Source organism: Taudactylus pleione, unplaced genomic scaffold (assembly GCF_031769625.1).
Source record: "Taudactylus pleione unplaced genomic scaffold, aTauple2 ptg000027l, whole genome shotgun sequence".
In the NCBI taxonomy this organism is placed as follows: Eukaryota; Metazoa; Chordata; class Amphibia; order Anura; family Myobatrachidae; genus Taudactylus; species Taudactylus pleione.
In genome coordinates this window covers 608,515-624,401 of record NW_028284429.1, presented here as the reverse complement: position 1 = coordinate 624,401, position 15,887 = coordinate 608,515, and the positions used below count along the sequence as shown (strand labels likewise).

Below are 15,887 nucleotides of genomic sequence, written 5' to 3'. Positions count from 1 at the left end.
TGCCACTCAGACTTCCCTTACATACCACTCAGACCGCACCCACATGTGACGCAAAGCTGGCCCACATGACACTCAGACCGCACCCACATGTGACGCAAAGCTGCCCCACATGACACTCAGACCACACCCACGTCACGCAAAGATGCCCTCAGATTCCCTACATGCCAATCAGCCCACCCCCACATGCCGCTCAGACCGCCACCCACTTCCCCACATGCCACTCAAACCACCCCCACATGCCACTCAGACCTCCCTCACATGCCACTCAGACCACACCCACATGTGACGCAAAGCTGCCCCACATGGCACTCAGACCTCCCTACATGCTAATCAGCCCTCCCCCACATGCCGCTCAGACCTCTTCACATGCCACCCACTTCCCCACATGCCACTCAGACATCTCTCCACGTTACCCACTTTCCAACATACCATGCAGACCTCCCACATGCCACACAGACCGTCCCCACATACCACCTACTTACCCACATGCCACTCAGACATTTCCACATACCACCCACTTACCAATATGCCACTCGGACATCCCACATGCTACTCAGCTCTCCCTCACATGCCACTCAGTTTGCTCCACATGCCACTAAGACCTCCCCCACTTACCACTCGGACCTCCCACATGGCACTCAGACTGTTATAACCTTACTAAATATAAAGTACAAAGAAGTATAAAGGACAAGATGAGTGAAAGTTCCCCAAAGCTTGTTATTTATACAAAGTTTACCCAGCGCATTTCGGGCACGAGCTGCACACGTTGAGTTACATAACGCGTTGTGCTGCATTTTCTTACATTTCCACACTTGCATTTCACTATATGATTGTGCTGGGTTTTTTTTTTCTAGTTCATTTTCACTAAAACTGATCTAGAATGACCAGATAATGAGTGATGACACAGTGACAATTATTCTGCGTATATTCAAGACCAAACAAACGTACATTATGCTCAAGAGCCTTCATCTCAAAAAGAACTGCTCAAAATCTACATCCGTTCCTCGTGGCTTCCTCTATGCTGTGTAAGTCATTGGTGCCTGGTGACAGCATATACAGAGCATATACAGAGCATATATAGAGCATATGCAGAGCATAGAGCATATACAGAGCATATACAGAGCATATACACAGAGCATATACAGAGCATATACAGAGCATATATAGAGCATATGCAGAGCATATACAGAGCATATATAGAGCATATACAGAGCATATATAGAGCATATATAGAGCATATATAGAGCATATACAGAGCATATACAGAGCATATATAGAGCATATACAGAGCATATACAGAGCATATATAGAGCATATACAGAGCATATATAGAGCATATGCAGAGCATATACAGAGCATATATAGAGCATATACAGAGCATATATAGAGCATATACAGAGCATATACACAGAGCATATACAGAGCATATATAGAGCATATACAGAGCATATATAGAGCATATACAGAGCATATACACAGAGCATATACAGAGCATATACAGAGCATATATAGAGCATATGCAGAGCATAGAGCATATACAGAGCATATACAGAGCATATACACAGAGCATATACAGAGCATATACAGAGCATATATAGAGCATATGCAGAGCATATACAGAGCATATATAGAGCATATACAGAGCCTATAGAGCATATACAGAGCATATACAGAGCCTATAGAGCATATACAGAGCATACAGCACATACAGAGCATATACAGAGCATATACAGAGCATACACAGTGCATATGGAGCATATACAGAGCATACAGAGCATATACAGAGCCTATAGAGAATATACAGAGCCTATAGAGCATATACAGAGCATACAGAGCATATACAGAGCCTATAGAGCATATACAGAGCATACAGAGCATATACAGAGCATATACAGAGCCTATAGAGAATATACAGAGCCTATAGAGCATATACAGAGCATATACAGAGCCTATAGAGCATATACAGAGCATATACAGAGCATATACAGAGCCTATAGCGCATATACAGAGCCTATAGAGCATATACAGAGCATATACAGAGCCTATAGAGCATATACAGAGCATACACAGCGCATACAGAGCATATACAGAGCATAGGCATCCACAGATCATTTGCAGCTGTATAATCACCATGTGCTCACCTTGGTTGCATGCGATGCACTATACAGTCTTTATCTAAGAGCAGCCAATAACCTGCAACCTTGGTGAGACTGTATAAAGCTCTTAGTAATGACACGGGGAATGAGGAAAGACAAAGCACTGTAAAAATGAAGTCAGACGTTCATGACCAAACCAATAAATTAAAGTTAACTGAAGTTTGTAAAACAAATACGTTATTCAAAAGCGGGTACCGTGTGCGATAGATGAGCTACTGAACTGTTACTGGAAAATAAATAACCCATACCAGGTACAGTATATACTATTTTCCCATTAAATAAGACATCTGGGTTTATCTACAAACTTCTTATTTATTAACCACTCCACAAGTTCAGGTTTAGACCAATAGCTGCGTCTCACTCCGACTCGGCGCCAGGTTGCCCACCCTCAGGGTAATAACAGAATCAGGGCGACTAGGGTCTCACTCACCTTCTCAGGCTTCTTGGTGTCCACGTGCTTTTCCCTGAATTTACCCTGCAGCGTTTCCGCAAGTTCACAGAGTAATGCCCCATTATCCAGCTTCTCCATAAACGTCTCGGCAGTCACCTCCTTCCCTGCCGGACAAACCGAGATGTCAAAGGCGTAAGGATAGAAGTATTAAGCAGCTATAATGTAAAACGCTCCATCAATAAGATCATCCGAATTGTAAAAACTGGCGATTTACCACCCAGATTCAAGTCGCAGCTTGGTAGTACAATGAGACTAGAGGCAAAGTTGAAAAAAAAGAATAAATAACTTAATGAGCCATAATTATTATAAGTATTTATATTACTGGGGCAATAAAGTTGAAAAATAAGAACATTTTAAATGATGAAGGCAATACTATTTTTATGATAATTGAGGCCCTATTAATTAATGATTAATTAATTAATGACACAGTCACCCCATTCCTCCAGTGTCTTCAAGTGCAGCAAGATGTAACAATGAGTTTCCCCTGTTCCCAGCTCCTCTATTGCAGCCCTCACTGGTGTGCTCCTCATAGGCTGATGGAGGTGGAGGTAAATGGTGATAGGGTCACCCACTGACCAATGAGGGCGCCCCTCCACCTACATCACCATGAGGAGCCCAGGCAATAGTTTTATTTTGACCCTTGCTTCCTGACATACTGTGTAGATCATAGGTAAACTCTGGGCCTGATTCAGAGCCGAACGCTCTGACCAGAACACTCGCTCTGAATCAGGGCCCTCCTCCATGAAAATGGAGCGTCCTCCTGGACGCTCACATAGCTGTGGGTGACCACCCACAGCTTATGCGAGCGTCCATGATGATGGTCGCGATGGTCAAGACCATCGCGACCATCGGGCTTGCGACGGAGACCCTGCGGTAGGGTCTTGCTGCCGCAAACACTGGAGTGATTTTGACTCTACCAGAGCCAAAATCACTCCCACTGACATCACTAGTGATGTCAGTGGGGCCGGCTTCAGACGGTAGGCGTTCCCATGGGAACGCCTCCGTCTGGCAGCCACGCCCCGGCACGCCCACCAATCAACATCGACAGCACGCCCCCTTTGGTGCGAGACCCGGAGCGACGGAGAGCCCGTCGCTATCCGTGTCTCGCGCATACGCACGACGGAGCTCCCTCGTGCGCATGCGCAGTGGGGCAAAATCGACCTGCTTGCGAGCGTCCTGCGCTCGCGAGCGGGTCTGAATGACCCCCTCAGTTCCTGAATAGACTTTCTTACAGGACCAGATGTTCTGTATATTCTCTATTACTGGCATTACTGCTTGGCTGTACAGTGACACTTTCTATGTGACATTTATCAGCTTTGTAAGACGTAGTTTGCTTGGACCGTTACATACAATGCACTAACGTTCTACATAGTATCTGCTTTTCTTCCCTGCTAAACTCTTGCAGAATTACTTTTAGCTCCGAACATCTGTATTCAATGAAAAATATATTAGGTGTCAGCTTTCAATTTGCCATAGTTTATGGCTGCAAAAGGTTGTACGTTGTTTCTAAAACAGAGCCCTGACATATTTTACAGTTCAGCTATATTAACTGAAATGAGGATACTGCGCTGGGATGCATGAAAGCTGATTTTTAAAAAAAATTCAAATGGAAAATCCATTAAGGCCCTTAAGCGTTTCTTACAAGGAGCCTGTCGCTGTGAGGGCGCTTTGTGAACGAGAGGACAGAACATCTGATGTCCCTCCCGGCAGCGATATGTAACGTGGGTTATATGATATCTCATTGTTCACTATGAAATACTGTTCTACAGACAAACGTGTTTACAAAAAGACTACTGAGCACCAACATCTGCAAAGCTACGAAAATCGCAAATTATATACTGTATAAGGAAGTGTCATTTAAAGACATAAAAAGAACAATGGTAATGTCGCTTCTCACAGGTAAGATAAGTAAATACAAATTAAATTAAATTGACTAGATATAAGGTTATCGGTGTCCTTAGATGCTAAAACTGATTAGCTTGGAAATTGGGCAGGATAATTGTAGTAGTGGTTAGCATTCCTGCCTCACAGCACTGAGGGCTTGGGTTTGACCAACAAGGTCCTTGGGTTTGACCAACAAGATGCTATCTATGTGGAGTTTGTATGTTCTCTCTGTGTTTGTTTTAGGTTCTCTGGTTATAACAATTTGATTCTGGCAATAATAAAATAACCCTAGTCTATGTAGTGCCCATGTGTTAGGGAATATAGAGGGAGGTGTTTCAAGTAGTTTAAAGACTGGGAAAGTTGCCCATAGGAACCATTCAGATTCGAGGTGGCATTTATCAAGTACATTCTATAACATGATAGGTAGATGCTGATTGGTTGCTATTGGCAACTTCCCCAATGGTCCACTTCTCCACTGTTTTCAATTCTTGATACATTCCTCCCTTAGGGGCCCATTTATCAAAGTGCATTTGAGGTAAATTCCCCGAAAACACCTGTTTTCGGGGGTTTACCTCAAATACTTAGTATCCCCCGAATGTATGAAGGAGGGACCGCAGCAGGTATCTCCGATACCTGCTGCGATCCCTCCATTGCCGCCGGCAGCCGCCTCCCCCATAGGTTTCTATGGGGGATGCGATGCTGCCAAATGTATCAATATCAGGAATGCGAAGCATTCCCGATATTGGCCCCAGCAGCTAACGCCATCTGAAGATAGCGTTAGCCGCTGTTTCCTATGGGCACTTACCGCATATCAGCCGGCGGAGGGATCTGCCAGATCCCTCCGCCGGCAATGGGCGCCGCTCATGTGCAGTCCGCGGGACTGTGCATGCGCAGAAGCTCCGACTGCCCTCTGGAGACATCGCAGGGACGGGCTCTTTTCGGAGCCCGTCTCCCTGCATGTCCCGGATAATACATCCGGCAGATAGGATCGCATTTTGCAATGCGATCAGGGGCGGTACTGCATGCCCTGATCGAATTGCAAAATGCGATCATTAATAAATGGGCCCCTTAGATTGTAAGTACCACGGGAGCAGGGACAGTAAATGTTAATAAATAAGATGTTACAGGAAAGTACAGTAATCCAGGGTTATGTAAGAGGACAGTGGGTGACCCCTTATCAGACAGAGCAGCAGGCGGTGTGTAATAACCCAACCTCTGTCTGTTCAATTGCTAAATTGCAAAGAAACATTGAGTGAAATAACTGTAATCATCTCTTACCCAGCATACTGGTCAGCCATAAAGCCAGGTCTTCCTTCATGGGCAGCAGGTTGGCCTCGTGCCGTATGGCCAACCATTGGCTGTATTGGTGCATGTCCGAAAGGCCGGGCCCCCGAGCTGCGGGACTTAATGTCGTGCACATCATAGCCAAGGGTCCGCGTCTAGGACAGAACACAATGAACACAAAGTGTCACACTAAGGAGTAAAGGAGAAGTTCATCATCTAGAGAACATTGGTCATCAAGTTTATGATCAGTAACTACGGCTGGGGGCATTGCCGGTTTGTAGGAGAATCTATCCACCAAAATATTTTCATTTTCCATTTTCATGAAAGCTAATACACGCATGTTACATTGCCATAAACATGTACCAAGCTATAGAGAGGTAACAAACACACAACAAAGTATGTAAAAGTGTAAATCAACAATGATACAACTCATTTTGGACCCCACCTACCATGTACCCACGCGTTTCATGTCATCCTATTATCGCTACAGAAGCTTTGGCTATCTTCACTGTATTAATCCTTATTTACTGTCATTGTATTGTGCAACATCCGCATTGGATTCCCAGTGCTGGCCCGTGCCTACATGTAGACTGTTCGCTGGGTTGCATTGGCCCCGTGTGTGACATTTGTCCTTGTTGGTGCCTGTGTGTACGAGCCCTTAATCTGAGTATTGTAACCATGACATCTACAGTAGATGATCCATGAAGGCTGTGGTATAGTAATAAGTACGTATAAGGCATTATTCAGAGTTGCACGCCAAGAGCCAAGGATCGGTGGACGCTTTCTGTGCACGGAAATAAATGCGAGCATCCACCTGTATTCACCGCCAGCCGCATTTATGTGACCGCACCTCCCCCATCTATCCACTGGTAACAGTAGTCGTCATTATGGGATGTAGTTAGCAGACCGGCGGCCAGGATGCCTCCAGTCTAAATCTCGATGATGGAAGCCCGACATGGGACTTAAGATAGGCACCGAAATACTGACACCGGAATACAGACAAGACGCCAGCCAGAACGTGGTAAGCCATGGTCGTCTTAACTGTTAGCCGTGGGCGGGGAGTGTTTGGGTTGGGCAGCATAGCGAGGTTAGCGTTAGGCTTTGGGGGGGAGTTTAGGGTTAGGCAACCCTAGGGGGGTTAGGGTTAGGCATTAAGGGGGGAGAGTTAGATTTAGGCACGAAGGGGAGAGACTTAGGTTTAGGCACTAACGGGGAGGGTGCGGGGTGGGGTGGGTTAGGGTTAGGCTACAAAATGGGAGAGTTAGGGTTAGGGGGAGAGGGTGGATTAGTATAGTTACCAGACCCTGTCGGGATACCAACCATCGGGATTCTGCTGTCTGTATTTTCGCAGGCGGCATCCCTACTGTCGGTATTACATACCCATTTTGTCATTACTAGCAGTGCGGACTTGCCCCAATTGTGCAAGAGATCCATCAGAAATCAGACTGATCTCTGAAAAGCGTGCTATCCTGTCTGCGCACTCGCGGCACATTTATCCGTCACGCAAACTCCAAGATGCCGCCATATTACACCCACAAGAGGAGATGCGGGTGAGCTGAATACTGCTCAGAATATGTGTATGCTGGATCCAGCCGCTGCCCAGCTACTAATAATCGTAATATTCATCCGCTTAACAAACTTGTGTGAACTCGGAAAATTGTCAGATAAGTTCTTGGGAGCAGCAAGAGGTTAATCTCGTCCTAGCACAGCTGCACCCCATTTCCCACAGCGGACGGCGGGACACAGGATCTCATTCAGAGTCGGTCGAAGCGGCCGCACGGAAAAAGGGGCCGGATATGCAAATGATTACCTCGCAAGTTGCGTCCCTAAGTTCGGATCGGTAGCTGGCCGACCAAGGGGAGGAAGCGGTTGGAAGACAAAAAAATACGCCCCCTTCTCGTACGCATTACACATCATCTCCGGACATATAAGGATTAATCGAGACCATCGGGAACCATCGGAACTGGTCGTAGAGCTTAAGGTTGACCATACCCTCTCTTAAGCTCTACGATCATGTCAGTGTAAAAACCTCCCATGTCACATGTGCCATGACGCTACTTTGTTAATTATGCACTCCCATAATCCGTATGCACTCCCATAATCCGTATGCACTCCCATAAAACGCCGTTCGCATAATGAGGCACGCCTGCGTTCGGATCTCCACTCCCCCGTTTTCAAGCACCTTCCCGTTACCACCCACAAACGCCTCCATCTGTCACTCAAACTACCGACCTGGCTGTGTTCAAGGAGAGAGAAATTTCTGATCGTAGCGGCTAGTTTGCACACGCGCATTGCGAACTTTACGCATGCGCAGTATAGCGAACATCGGTGGCGTACGACCGTGCGGCTGCTTCGACCAACTCTGAATGAGGTCCACAATGCCAATATTTACGCTTTTGATCAACTGCGCATGCGTACCTTCGAGATGCCACACCCAGTGAGGATTTCTTTGCGTGATTGACATTTAGCGACTACTTGGGGGCAGTTACGGGGGGTGACGGCAAGAACCCAGACGTCACATGTTTTTGGGGAGTGTCTCAGTATACTACTGCGATCCCGTATGCAGAAAATTTGGCGCCAGTGTCTCAGTTCTCGTGGCCATTCTGCGCAGCCATAGGGTTATTCAGATGGTCGTTTATCGGAGGATCTGCGCCCATCACTGCGTGTTTGTACGCACTTGCTTGATCTGCGAAGCTGCCAGTGGGCATCTCAGGACATTTCCTGGTGGCTGCAGCATTAGCGTATTTTCGCACAGCAGCTGCATACGGGATTGCGGCTGCGATTGAATTAGCGCACAATCTGAATCAGATCCTGTGTCAGGGATACATTGGTGTCCAGAAAATGTTGACAAATAGCAACAAATATCTGCACACAAATATTAATAGTATATAGTTATTGATTACTAAATGACCCCGTAAGATAGCGTGATATCGGGTATTCTCACAGATGGGGGTGCAGCGTCAGGCCCGCCAAGAGCCGCGGCGGGCCTGGGTAAAAGGGGGCGTGGCCTAATAGTGTGAGACATGGCCACGCACCCTTCGTAAAAAAAAAAAAAAAAAAGGTAACGTTTTGCAGCGCCCCAAAGCATCGTGCTGGGAGGGGGGCACTCTGAGCCCCTCAGCCCGGCGCATAACCAGTGGGGGGTGCAATCAGCTTGATCGCCCCCCCCCACAGGCATAGGAGACTGTTGTGGCTGCTTCTTAGTAGCTGCGAGCAGTCTCCCAGTGCAGCCCAGCACACAGCAGCGTGAGCTGGGCTGCTGTGATGTCAGACGGGGGGATCGGTGCCGGACCCAGGACCCCACCAGCAAGCCCGGGCCCAGGTAATTTGTACCCGATTTCCCCCCCTCTCGGCGCCCCTGTGTAGAAGATAAGAGAGTGGTTGTATATATCGGGCACACAAGAGCCACATTACGTAAAACTCCACTTTTAATTGAATATGCTTAAAATTGTTCTCCCATTTCCACTGGATAAAGTCAACAGTGAAATAATAAGGTTACAATCGAAGAAAAAACAAAGATATATAAATATAAATTGTGCTCGAAGAATAAAGATAGTGTATAAAACAAGCCTGTATACTGTGTCTTATTCAGCTGAGAATCTTTATTAATGGTAAGTAATGGAGATAAGACCTATCAATAGGCTATTTCTCCCCTATTGTTTGAGTAGGTATACAATCGGGAAACCGGCTGCCTTAATACTGGCAGCCGGCTTCCCGACTGTCATATCCCGGAGAGGGTGAAAGATGTAGACACCTGACATTTCCCAGACACCGGGAGACCGGCATCCCGATCGAAGGGGATGACCGGCGATCACCAGGAGACGGGCGCCGCGAGCAAACAGCCACGGGGGGGGGGTTAGGTTTAGGGCACCCGGGGGGGACTTAGGGTTAGGCACCCCCCCCAGAAGGGTTAGGGTTAGGCTAGGGGGAGGGAGGGTTAGGCACCCTCGGGGGGGGGGACTTAGGTTTAGGCAGCGGGGAAGGGGGTGGTTAGGGTTAGGCACTTGGGGGGGGAGACTAGGGTTAGGCACCCCTAAGGAGGGTTAGGGGGTTAGGTTAGTTAGTACTTACCTATCCACGATCGGGATTTCCAGCGCTGTCAGGCTTCCGCTGCCGGGAACTCTGCTGTTGTTGGCAAGGCGCTGCTGGGAATCATACCGATTCCTTTGAGTATATTTTCATACATCCTTTTTAATTATACCACATCTGTTGAGATATTCAGTTTTACATTGGCCTTTAGGCCCCCATACATCAGCAATTAATTGCAGCAATCGTGCAATTTGCAATCGATTGTGTTTAAAAATATCTCCCTTTTTCAATCGATTGCAAATTGCACGATTGCTGCAATCAATTGCTGATGTATGGGGGCCTTTAGCTGTAGAAAAAACTGATGGATAATTCATTACAATGTGATCCCCCATATGTTATACGTATTCACCTTTAGTTGCAAAAATCAACTTAATGCATAATTGGTACAATGCAATCTCCCAAGTTTGCAAATCCGGAGTGTAGTGACACAAATAATGTATGAGCAGTTTTATTGCCTTATTGTTTTACACATCATTACACTGTGGAATAGGATTAGGGAGTTCTTCATTGCATACAAACAGTATATCAAGCGATGGGTATATAAATTAGGGATGAGCGGGTTCGGTTCCCTGAGAACCGAACCCACCCGAACTTCGGGGATCCGGGGCGATCCGAGCCCAAGCTCGGATCTCCCTGTCTGCCCCGGATCCCTCTCCCGAGGCAAAACCTCGAGATCTGCTGTCGGATCTCGAGGTTTTGCCTCGAGCGGCCATTTAAAAAAAAATGCCTTTGCCTTTAATGGGCAAAGTGCTGATTGGCTGACAGAGCCGTCTGTCACGGCTCTCAGCCAATCAGCATTATGGTGCTCATTTGCATGTAGCACGGACTCGTGAGATCCGTGCTACATGCATCTGTGTGATTGACAGTGACACAGAGCACAGATGGGTCAGTGAGACCCGTCTGTGCTGCTGTGTATTTCAATGACACAGATGCACGCACGGACCAGGAGATCCGTGCTACTTGCATCTGTGTCATTGACACAGAGCACTAACGGGTCCGTGAGACCCGTCTGTGCTGCTGTGGTAAATAAAAAAAAAAAAACCTGTGTAAAAAGAGAAAAAAATGGCGTCCTCCCCCCCAAAAAAAGAGCAACCAGCCCCGGGCATTAGTGACCCAGTGCTGGGTGTGCTTAAATACAGGGGACAAACGACATAGGGGTCCCCTGTACTTAAACACAACCAGCACCGGGCTAGTCAGAACCAGAGCTGGTTGCCAAAATACGGGGGACAAACGACGTAGGGGTCCCCCGTATTCTGCGCAACCAGCTCTGGGCTCTGATCCGGTCCTGGTTCTGGAAATACAGGGGAAAAAAATGAGTAGGGTTCCCCTGTATGTTCCAGAACCAGCACTGGACTTTTTCTAGCGGGGGGCTGATGCCACAGCCAGGGGAGCCCTTTCACCGGGCCCCCCAGCCGCAGCATCAGCCCTGACCGCTAGTCAGCCCAGGCCGGGGATCCCTGGAGAGCTGGGGACCCCCCCCAATAAAGGGGTCACCCTCTCCAGGGCACCCCAGGCCCTGGTGGCGGTGGGTGGCGGGTTGATTGTGTGGTGTGGTGTAAATAAAGAATATCAAACATTGTCTTTACAAGTAGAACTGCAAGTCCCAGCAAGCCTGCCCCGCATGCTGGTACTTGGAGAACCACAAGTACCAGCATGCAGGGCATTAAGGGCCCACTAGTACCTGTAGTTCACCTGTAAAAAAATGTTTAAAAAAAACACAGGACACACACACCGTGACAGTATAAGTTTATTAAACATACATACACACACACACACACACACACATGTACACATACTCACCTATGTAACCCTGTAGCATCGGTCCACTTGTCCGGTAAAGTATCCATAGGGGACCTGTGAAAAAAAACATACTCACCATCTCCTATGCGAGGTTCTGTCCTCTTCGTTCCAAAGTAGGCATCCCCGGACTTGGCAAAAAAAAAAAAACGAAAACGCGATCCACGAACTTAGTACCGTTCTATAGAACGGTACTTCCCGAATGAGAGCTTAGCGGCGGGGTATCACCATGGAAACCCCGCTGCTAAGCGTTCATTGGCTGAGAGAGGCCATCTCCCGTCTCTCTCAGCCAATGAACGGCTCCCTCCATTGTAGTCAATGCTGGGAGCCGCAAGGTTATTAAAGTTTACCCTGCGGTTCCCACCATTGACTACAATGGAGGGAGCCGTTCATTGGCTGAGAGACGGGAGATGACCTCTCTCAGCCAATGAACGCTTAGCAGCGGGGTTTCCATGGTGATACCCCGCCGCTAAGCTCTCATTCGGGAAGTACCGTTCTATAGAACGGTACTAAGTTCGTGGATCGCGTTTTCGTTTTTTTTTTTTGCCAAGTCCGGGGATGCCTACTTTGGAACGAAGAGGACAGAACCTCGCATAGGAGATGGTGAGTATGTTTTTTTTCACAGGTCCCCTAGGGATACTTTACCGGACAAGTGGACCGATGCTACAGGTTACATAGGTGAGTATGTGTACATGTGTGTGTGTGTATGTATGTTTAATAAACTTATACTGTCACGGTGTGTGTGTCCTGTGTTTTTTTAAACATTTTTTTTACAGGTGAACTACAGGTACTAGTGGGCCCTTAATGCCCTGCATGCTGGTACTTGTGGTTCTCCAAGTACCAGCATGCGGGGCAGGCTAGCTGGGACTTGCAGTTCTACTTGTAAAGACAATGTTTGATATTCTTTATTTACACCACACCACACAATCAACCCGCCACCCACCGCCACCAGGGGTGGCGGGGATAGCCCCGGGCTATCAGCCTGGGCCTGGGGTGCCCTGGAGAGGGTGACCCCTTTATTGGGGGGGTCCCCAGCTCTCCAGGGATCCCCGGCCTGGGCTGACTAGCGGTCAGGGTTGATGCTGCGGCTGGGGGGCCCGGTGAAAGGGCTCCCCTGGCTGTGGCATCAGCCCCCCGCTAGAAAAAGTCCAGTGCTGGTTCTGGAACATACAGGGGAACCCTACTCATTTTTTGTCCCCTATATTTCCAGAACCAGGACCGGATCAGAGCCCAGAGCTGGTTGCGCAGAATACAGGGGACCCCTACGTCGTTTGTCCCCCGTATTTTGGCAACCAGCGCTGGTTCTGACTAGCCCGGTGCTGGTTGTGCTTAAGTACAGGGGACCCCTACGTCGTTTGTCCCCTGTATTTAAGCACACCCAGCACTGGGTTACTAATGCCCGGGGCTGGTTGCTCTTTTTTGGGGGGGTGCACGCCATTTTTTTCTTTTTTTACACAGGTTTTTTTTTTTTCTTTACCACAGCAGCACAGACGGGTCTCACGGACCTGTCATTGCTCTGTGCCAATCACACAGATGCATGTAGCACGGATCTCCCGGGTTCGTGCTACATGCAAATGGGCACCATAACGCTGATTGGCTTCCTGTCTGCCACTGCAGTGCCACTCCTAGATGGGCCACGTGTTTGTGCCGCCCCCTTGTGTCGCTTAGCATAGTCATCCAGCTTCCTCGGTACAACCTTTTGGCCTAAAAACAATATTGTGAGGTGTGAGGTGTTCAGAATAGAGTGGAAATGAGTGGAAATTAATGTTATTGGGGTTATTAATAGCGTAGGAACAAAAAAAGGCCCATTTATGTGATTTTAGCGGGTTTTTTTTATTTTTTAAGAAAAAATCCAGATCCAAAACACAAAACCCAGAACCCAAAACACGGAAGGGTGGTTTTGGCAAAACCAATCCAGATCCAAAACACGAAGAAAGATCCAGATCCAAAACCAAAACACAAAACACGAAAAGTGTCCGGTGCACACCCCTAATATAAATACCCCTTAACAGTATATCAGTAGTTGTAACAATTGGTTATAATTTAAACAATTGTATCTTTGTTAAAATAAACTGTCTCCTATTTATTTCACTGGGTAAGGCTTCATTAATCTGTGCTCAGATAGAAAGAACTATGGAGCTCATTCAGACCTGATTGCAAGCTGCGGTCGCTCGCTGGCAAAAAGGGGCCGGATATTTAAATGAAGTGCTCACACTGCATCGCGTAAGGATGCCCTCTATGTTTTAGCGAGCTACGTCAAAGTGCGCTTGCAAGTGTATAAAGACGCCTCCTTGCCATTCGCAACACACGTCATCTCCGGGAAATGTAGGAATAATTGGGAACATCGAGAGCCATCGGAGCTGCTCGCAGCCCTTGAGGTTGCCTTAACCCACCGCAAGCACAGCGATCAGTGCGGGCCAAAATACATGCAGGTGGCATGTACAATGATGCTACTTTGCTAATTATGCAAGACCTTTAAATGGCGTTTTGCCGGCTGGACACGCCTGCGTCCGCAACACCACTCCCCCGTTTACGCAGCACCTTCCCGTTACCACCCACAAATGGCACTGTCACTCAAATTAGCGACCGAATAGTGGCTTACGACCAACCAAAATCACATCGCAAATACAGGCTTGCGCACGTGCACTGCAAATTATACGCATGCGCAGACGGCCGAGCGAGCAAACGCAACTTAGCGACCAGGTCTGAATCAGGTCCTATGTCTGGGACAGAAAGAAAAGTTCCCATTTATGTCTCCACTTAAATATGTAGTCAAAACAATTTAATGTCATATGTATCAGTCATGTAAAAAGCCAAGTTACACTCGGTGTAGCAAACACTAAGATACACAAATATTAATCTCTCATGGAGTATATCACCGATGTTAGACCTATTTATCAGAGTGAATTTGCTTTTTGTTGCCTCTTGCTGCATTATAGTTTATATGACTACATATAAGTCTCACACACTCTGGGCCTCATTCAGAGGCGGTCGGAGGATGCAAGCGGTCGCTCAGAAACTGGGCGGCCGCTTGCATCCTGACCACCCGCCTCTGTTGCGGTCGTTAGGCTGTGGGTTAACACCCAACGGGGCTTACGATGAGACCCTAGGGTGGGGTCTCACTTGTCGTAAGCCCTGGAGAGCTTCTGGCTCTGTCAGAGCCGGAAGCTCTCCACTGACATCACTAGTGATGTCAGTGGGGCCTCCCCCAAACGGTAGGCGTTCCCATGGGAACACCTCCATTTGGGCTGCCACCCCCCCGGCCCGCCTTCTAAACGGGGCGAACTGTCAATCAACATCGACAGCTCGCCCCCTTTGGATCGAGACCTGCTACGACCGGCACTGTCGGTCATAGTGGGTCTCACGCATGCGCACGACGGCACCGGCGCCGTCGTGCGCATGCTCTGTGGGGGCCATTGACCCGGTCTGAGTGCATCGGCGCTAACGACCGGGTCTGAATGACCCCCTCTATGTAATTTCAAAGTGACTGAGGGCCTGATTCAGCAAGGATCGCAATTCTGCTCATACGCACGCAACGCAGTTGCTAATATCAGCGGTGATATGTAAATAATTGCATACACATTGTGATCGCAGCCTGACATAAGGACGCCCACTTCCCCTTACTCACATCCGTATACTTGGGCAACACAGCGAAACAATCGGTAACATTGAGTAACATCGGACCCATACGCACAGGTAAGGCAGCTCAGACCCCACTCAGGAATTGCTAACTTCAGCGCACGCTATGAGGCCTCAGGCTGCGTATGGTGTCGCAGTGGATAATTTATGCATGCCCCTGCAACCCTGTCCCAACACACTGGCACGCCTGCATTCGCACAACCCGTCATCACCCACAAACGGCACTTCCTGCCACTCACTCTGCGATGAGTATGCGTATACGCTGCGCTCTCATTCCCGATCGCAGTGGCTAGTTCGCACGCTGCGATGTATATGCATGCGCAGATAGCGAAAATCGTCCGACTGCGTGCGTCTTCGCTCCTGCGATCCTGGCTGAATCTGGCCCAGAGTCTCTTTCAATTATGAGACAATTTCATCCACAGCTGTCATTATTAGTAATAGGATCATTTATAGCAGCAAAACTGCATCACCTGAATCATTCATATTGAACTCATTTACCAGCATACATTGGTCCTATTAGCTTTTATATAGACCAGAGGTTCCCAAACTCCGCTATTACAGTCCAGGTTTTAAGGATATCCATGCTT

At 47.9% G+C, this 15,887-nt stretch overlaps 1 protein-coding gene across 1 annotated transcript in view; it reads right to left on the bottom strand.

The window, feature by feature from the left end:
* GAS2 (growth arrest specific 2) overlaps positions 1 to 15,887 on the bottom strand; it is a 162,219-nt gene that overhangs the window by 124,640 nt on the left and 21,692 nt on the right. The window contains exons 2-3 of the mRNA XM_088451758.1: positions 5,770 to 5,930; positions 2,587 to 2,711 (exon numbers count right to left, since the gene is read on the bottom strand). Of these exons, the coding sequence (XP_088307884.1) occupies positions 2,587 to 2,711; positions 5,770 to 5,914 (270 nt within the window). The 5' untranslated portion in view covers positions 5,915 to 5,930. The remainder of the gene's footprint in view (positions 1 to 2,586; positions 2,712 to 5,769; positions 5,931 to 15,887) is intronic.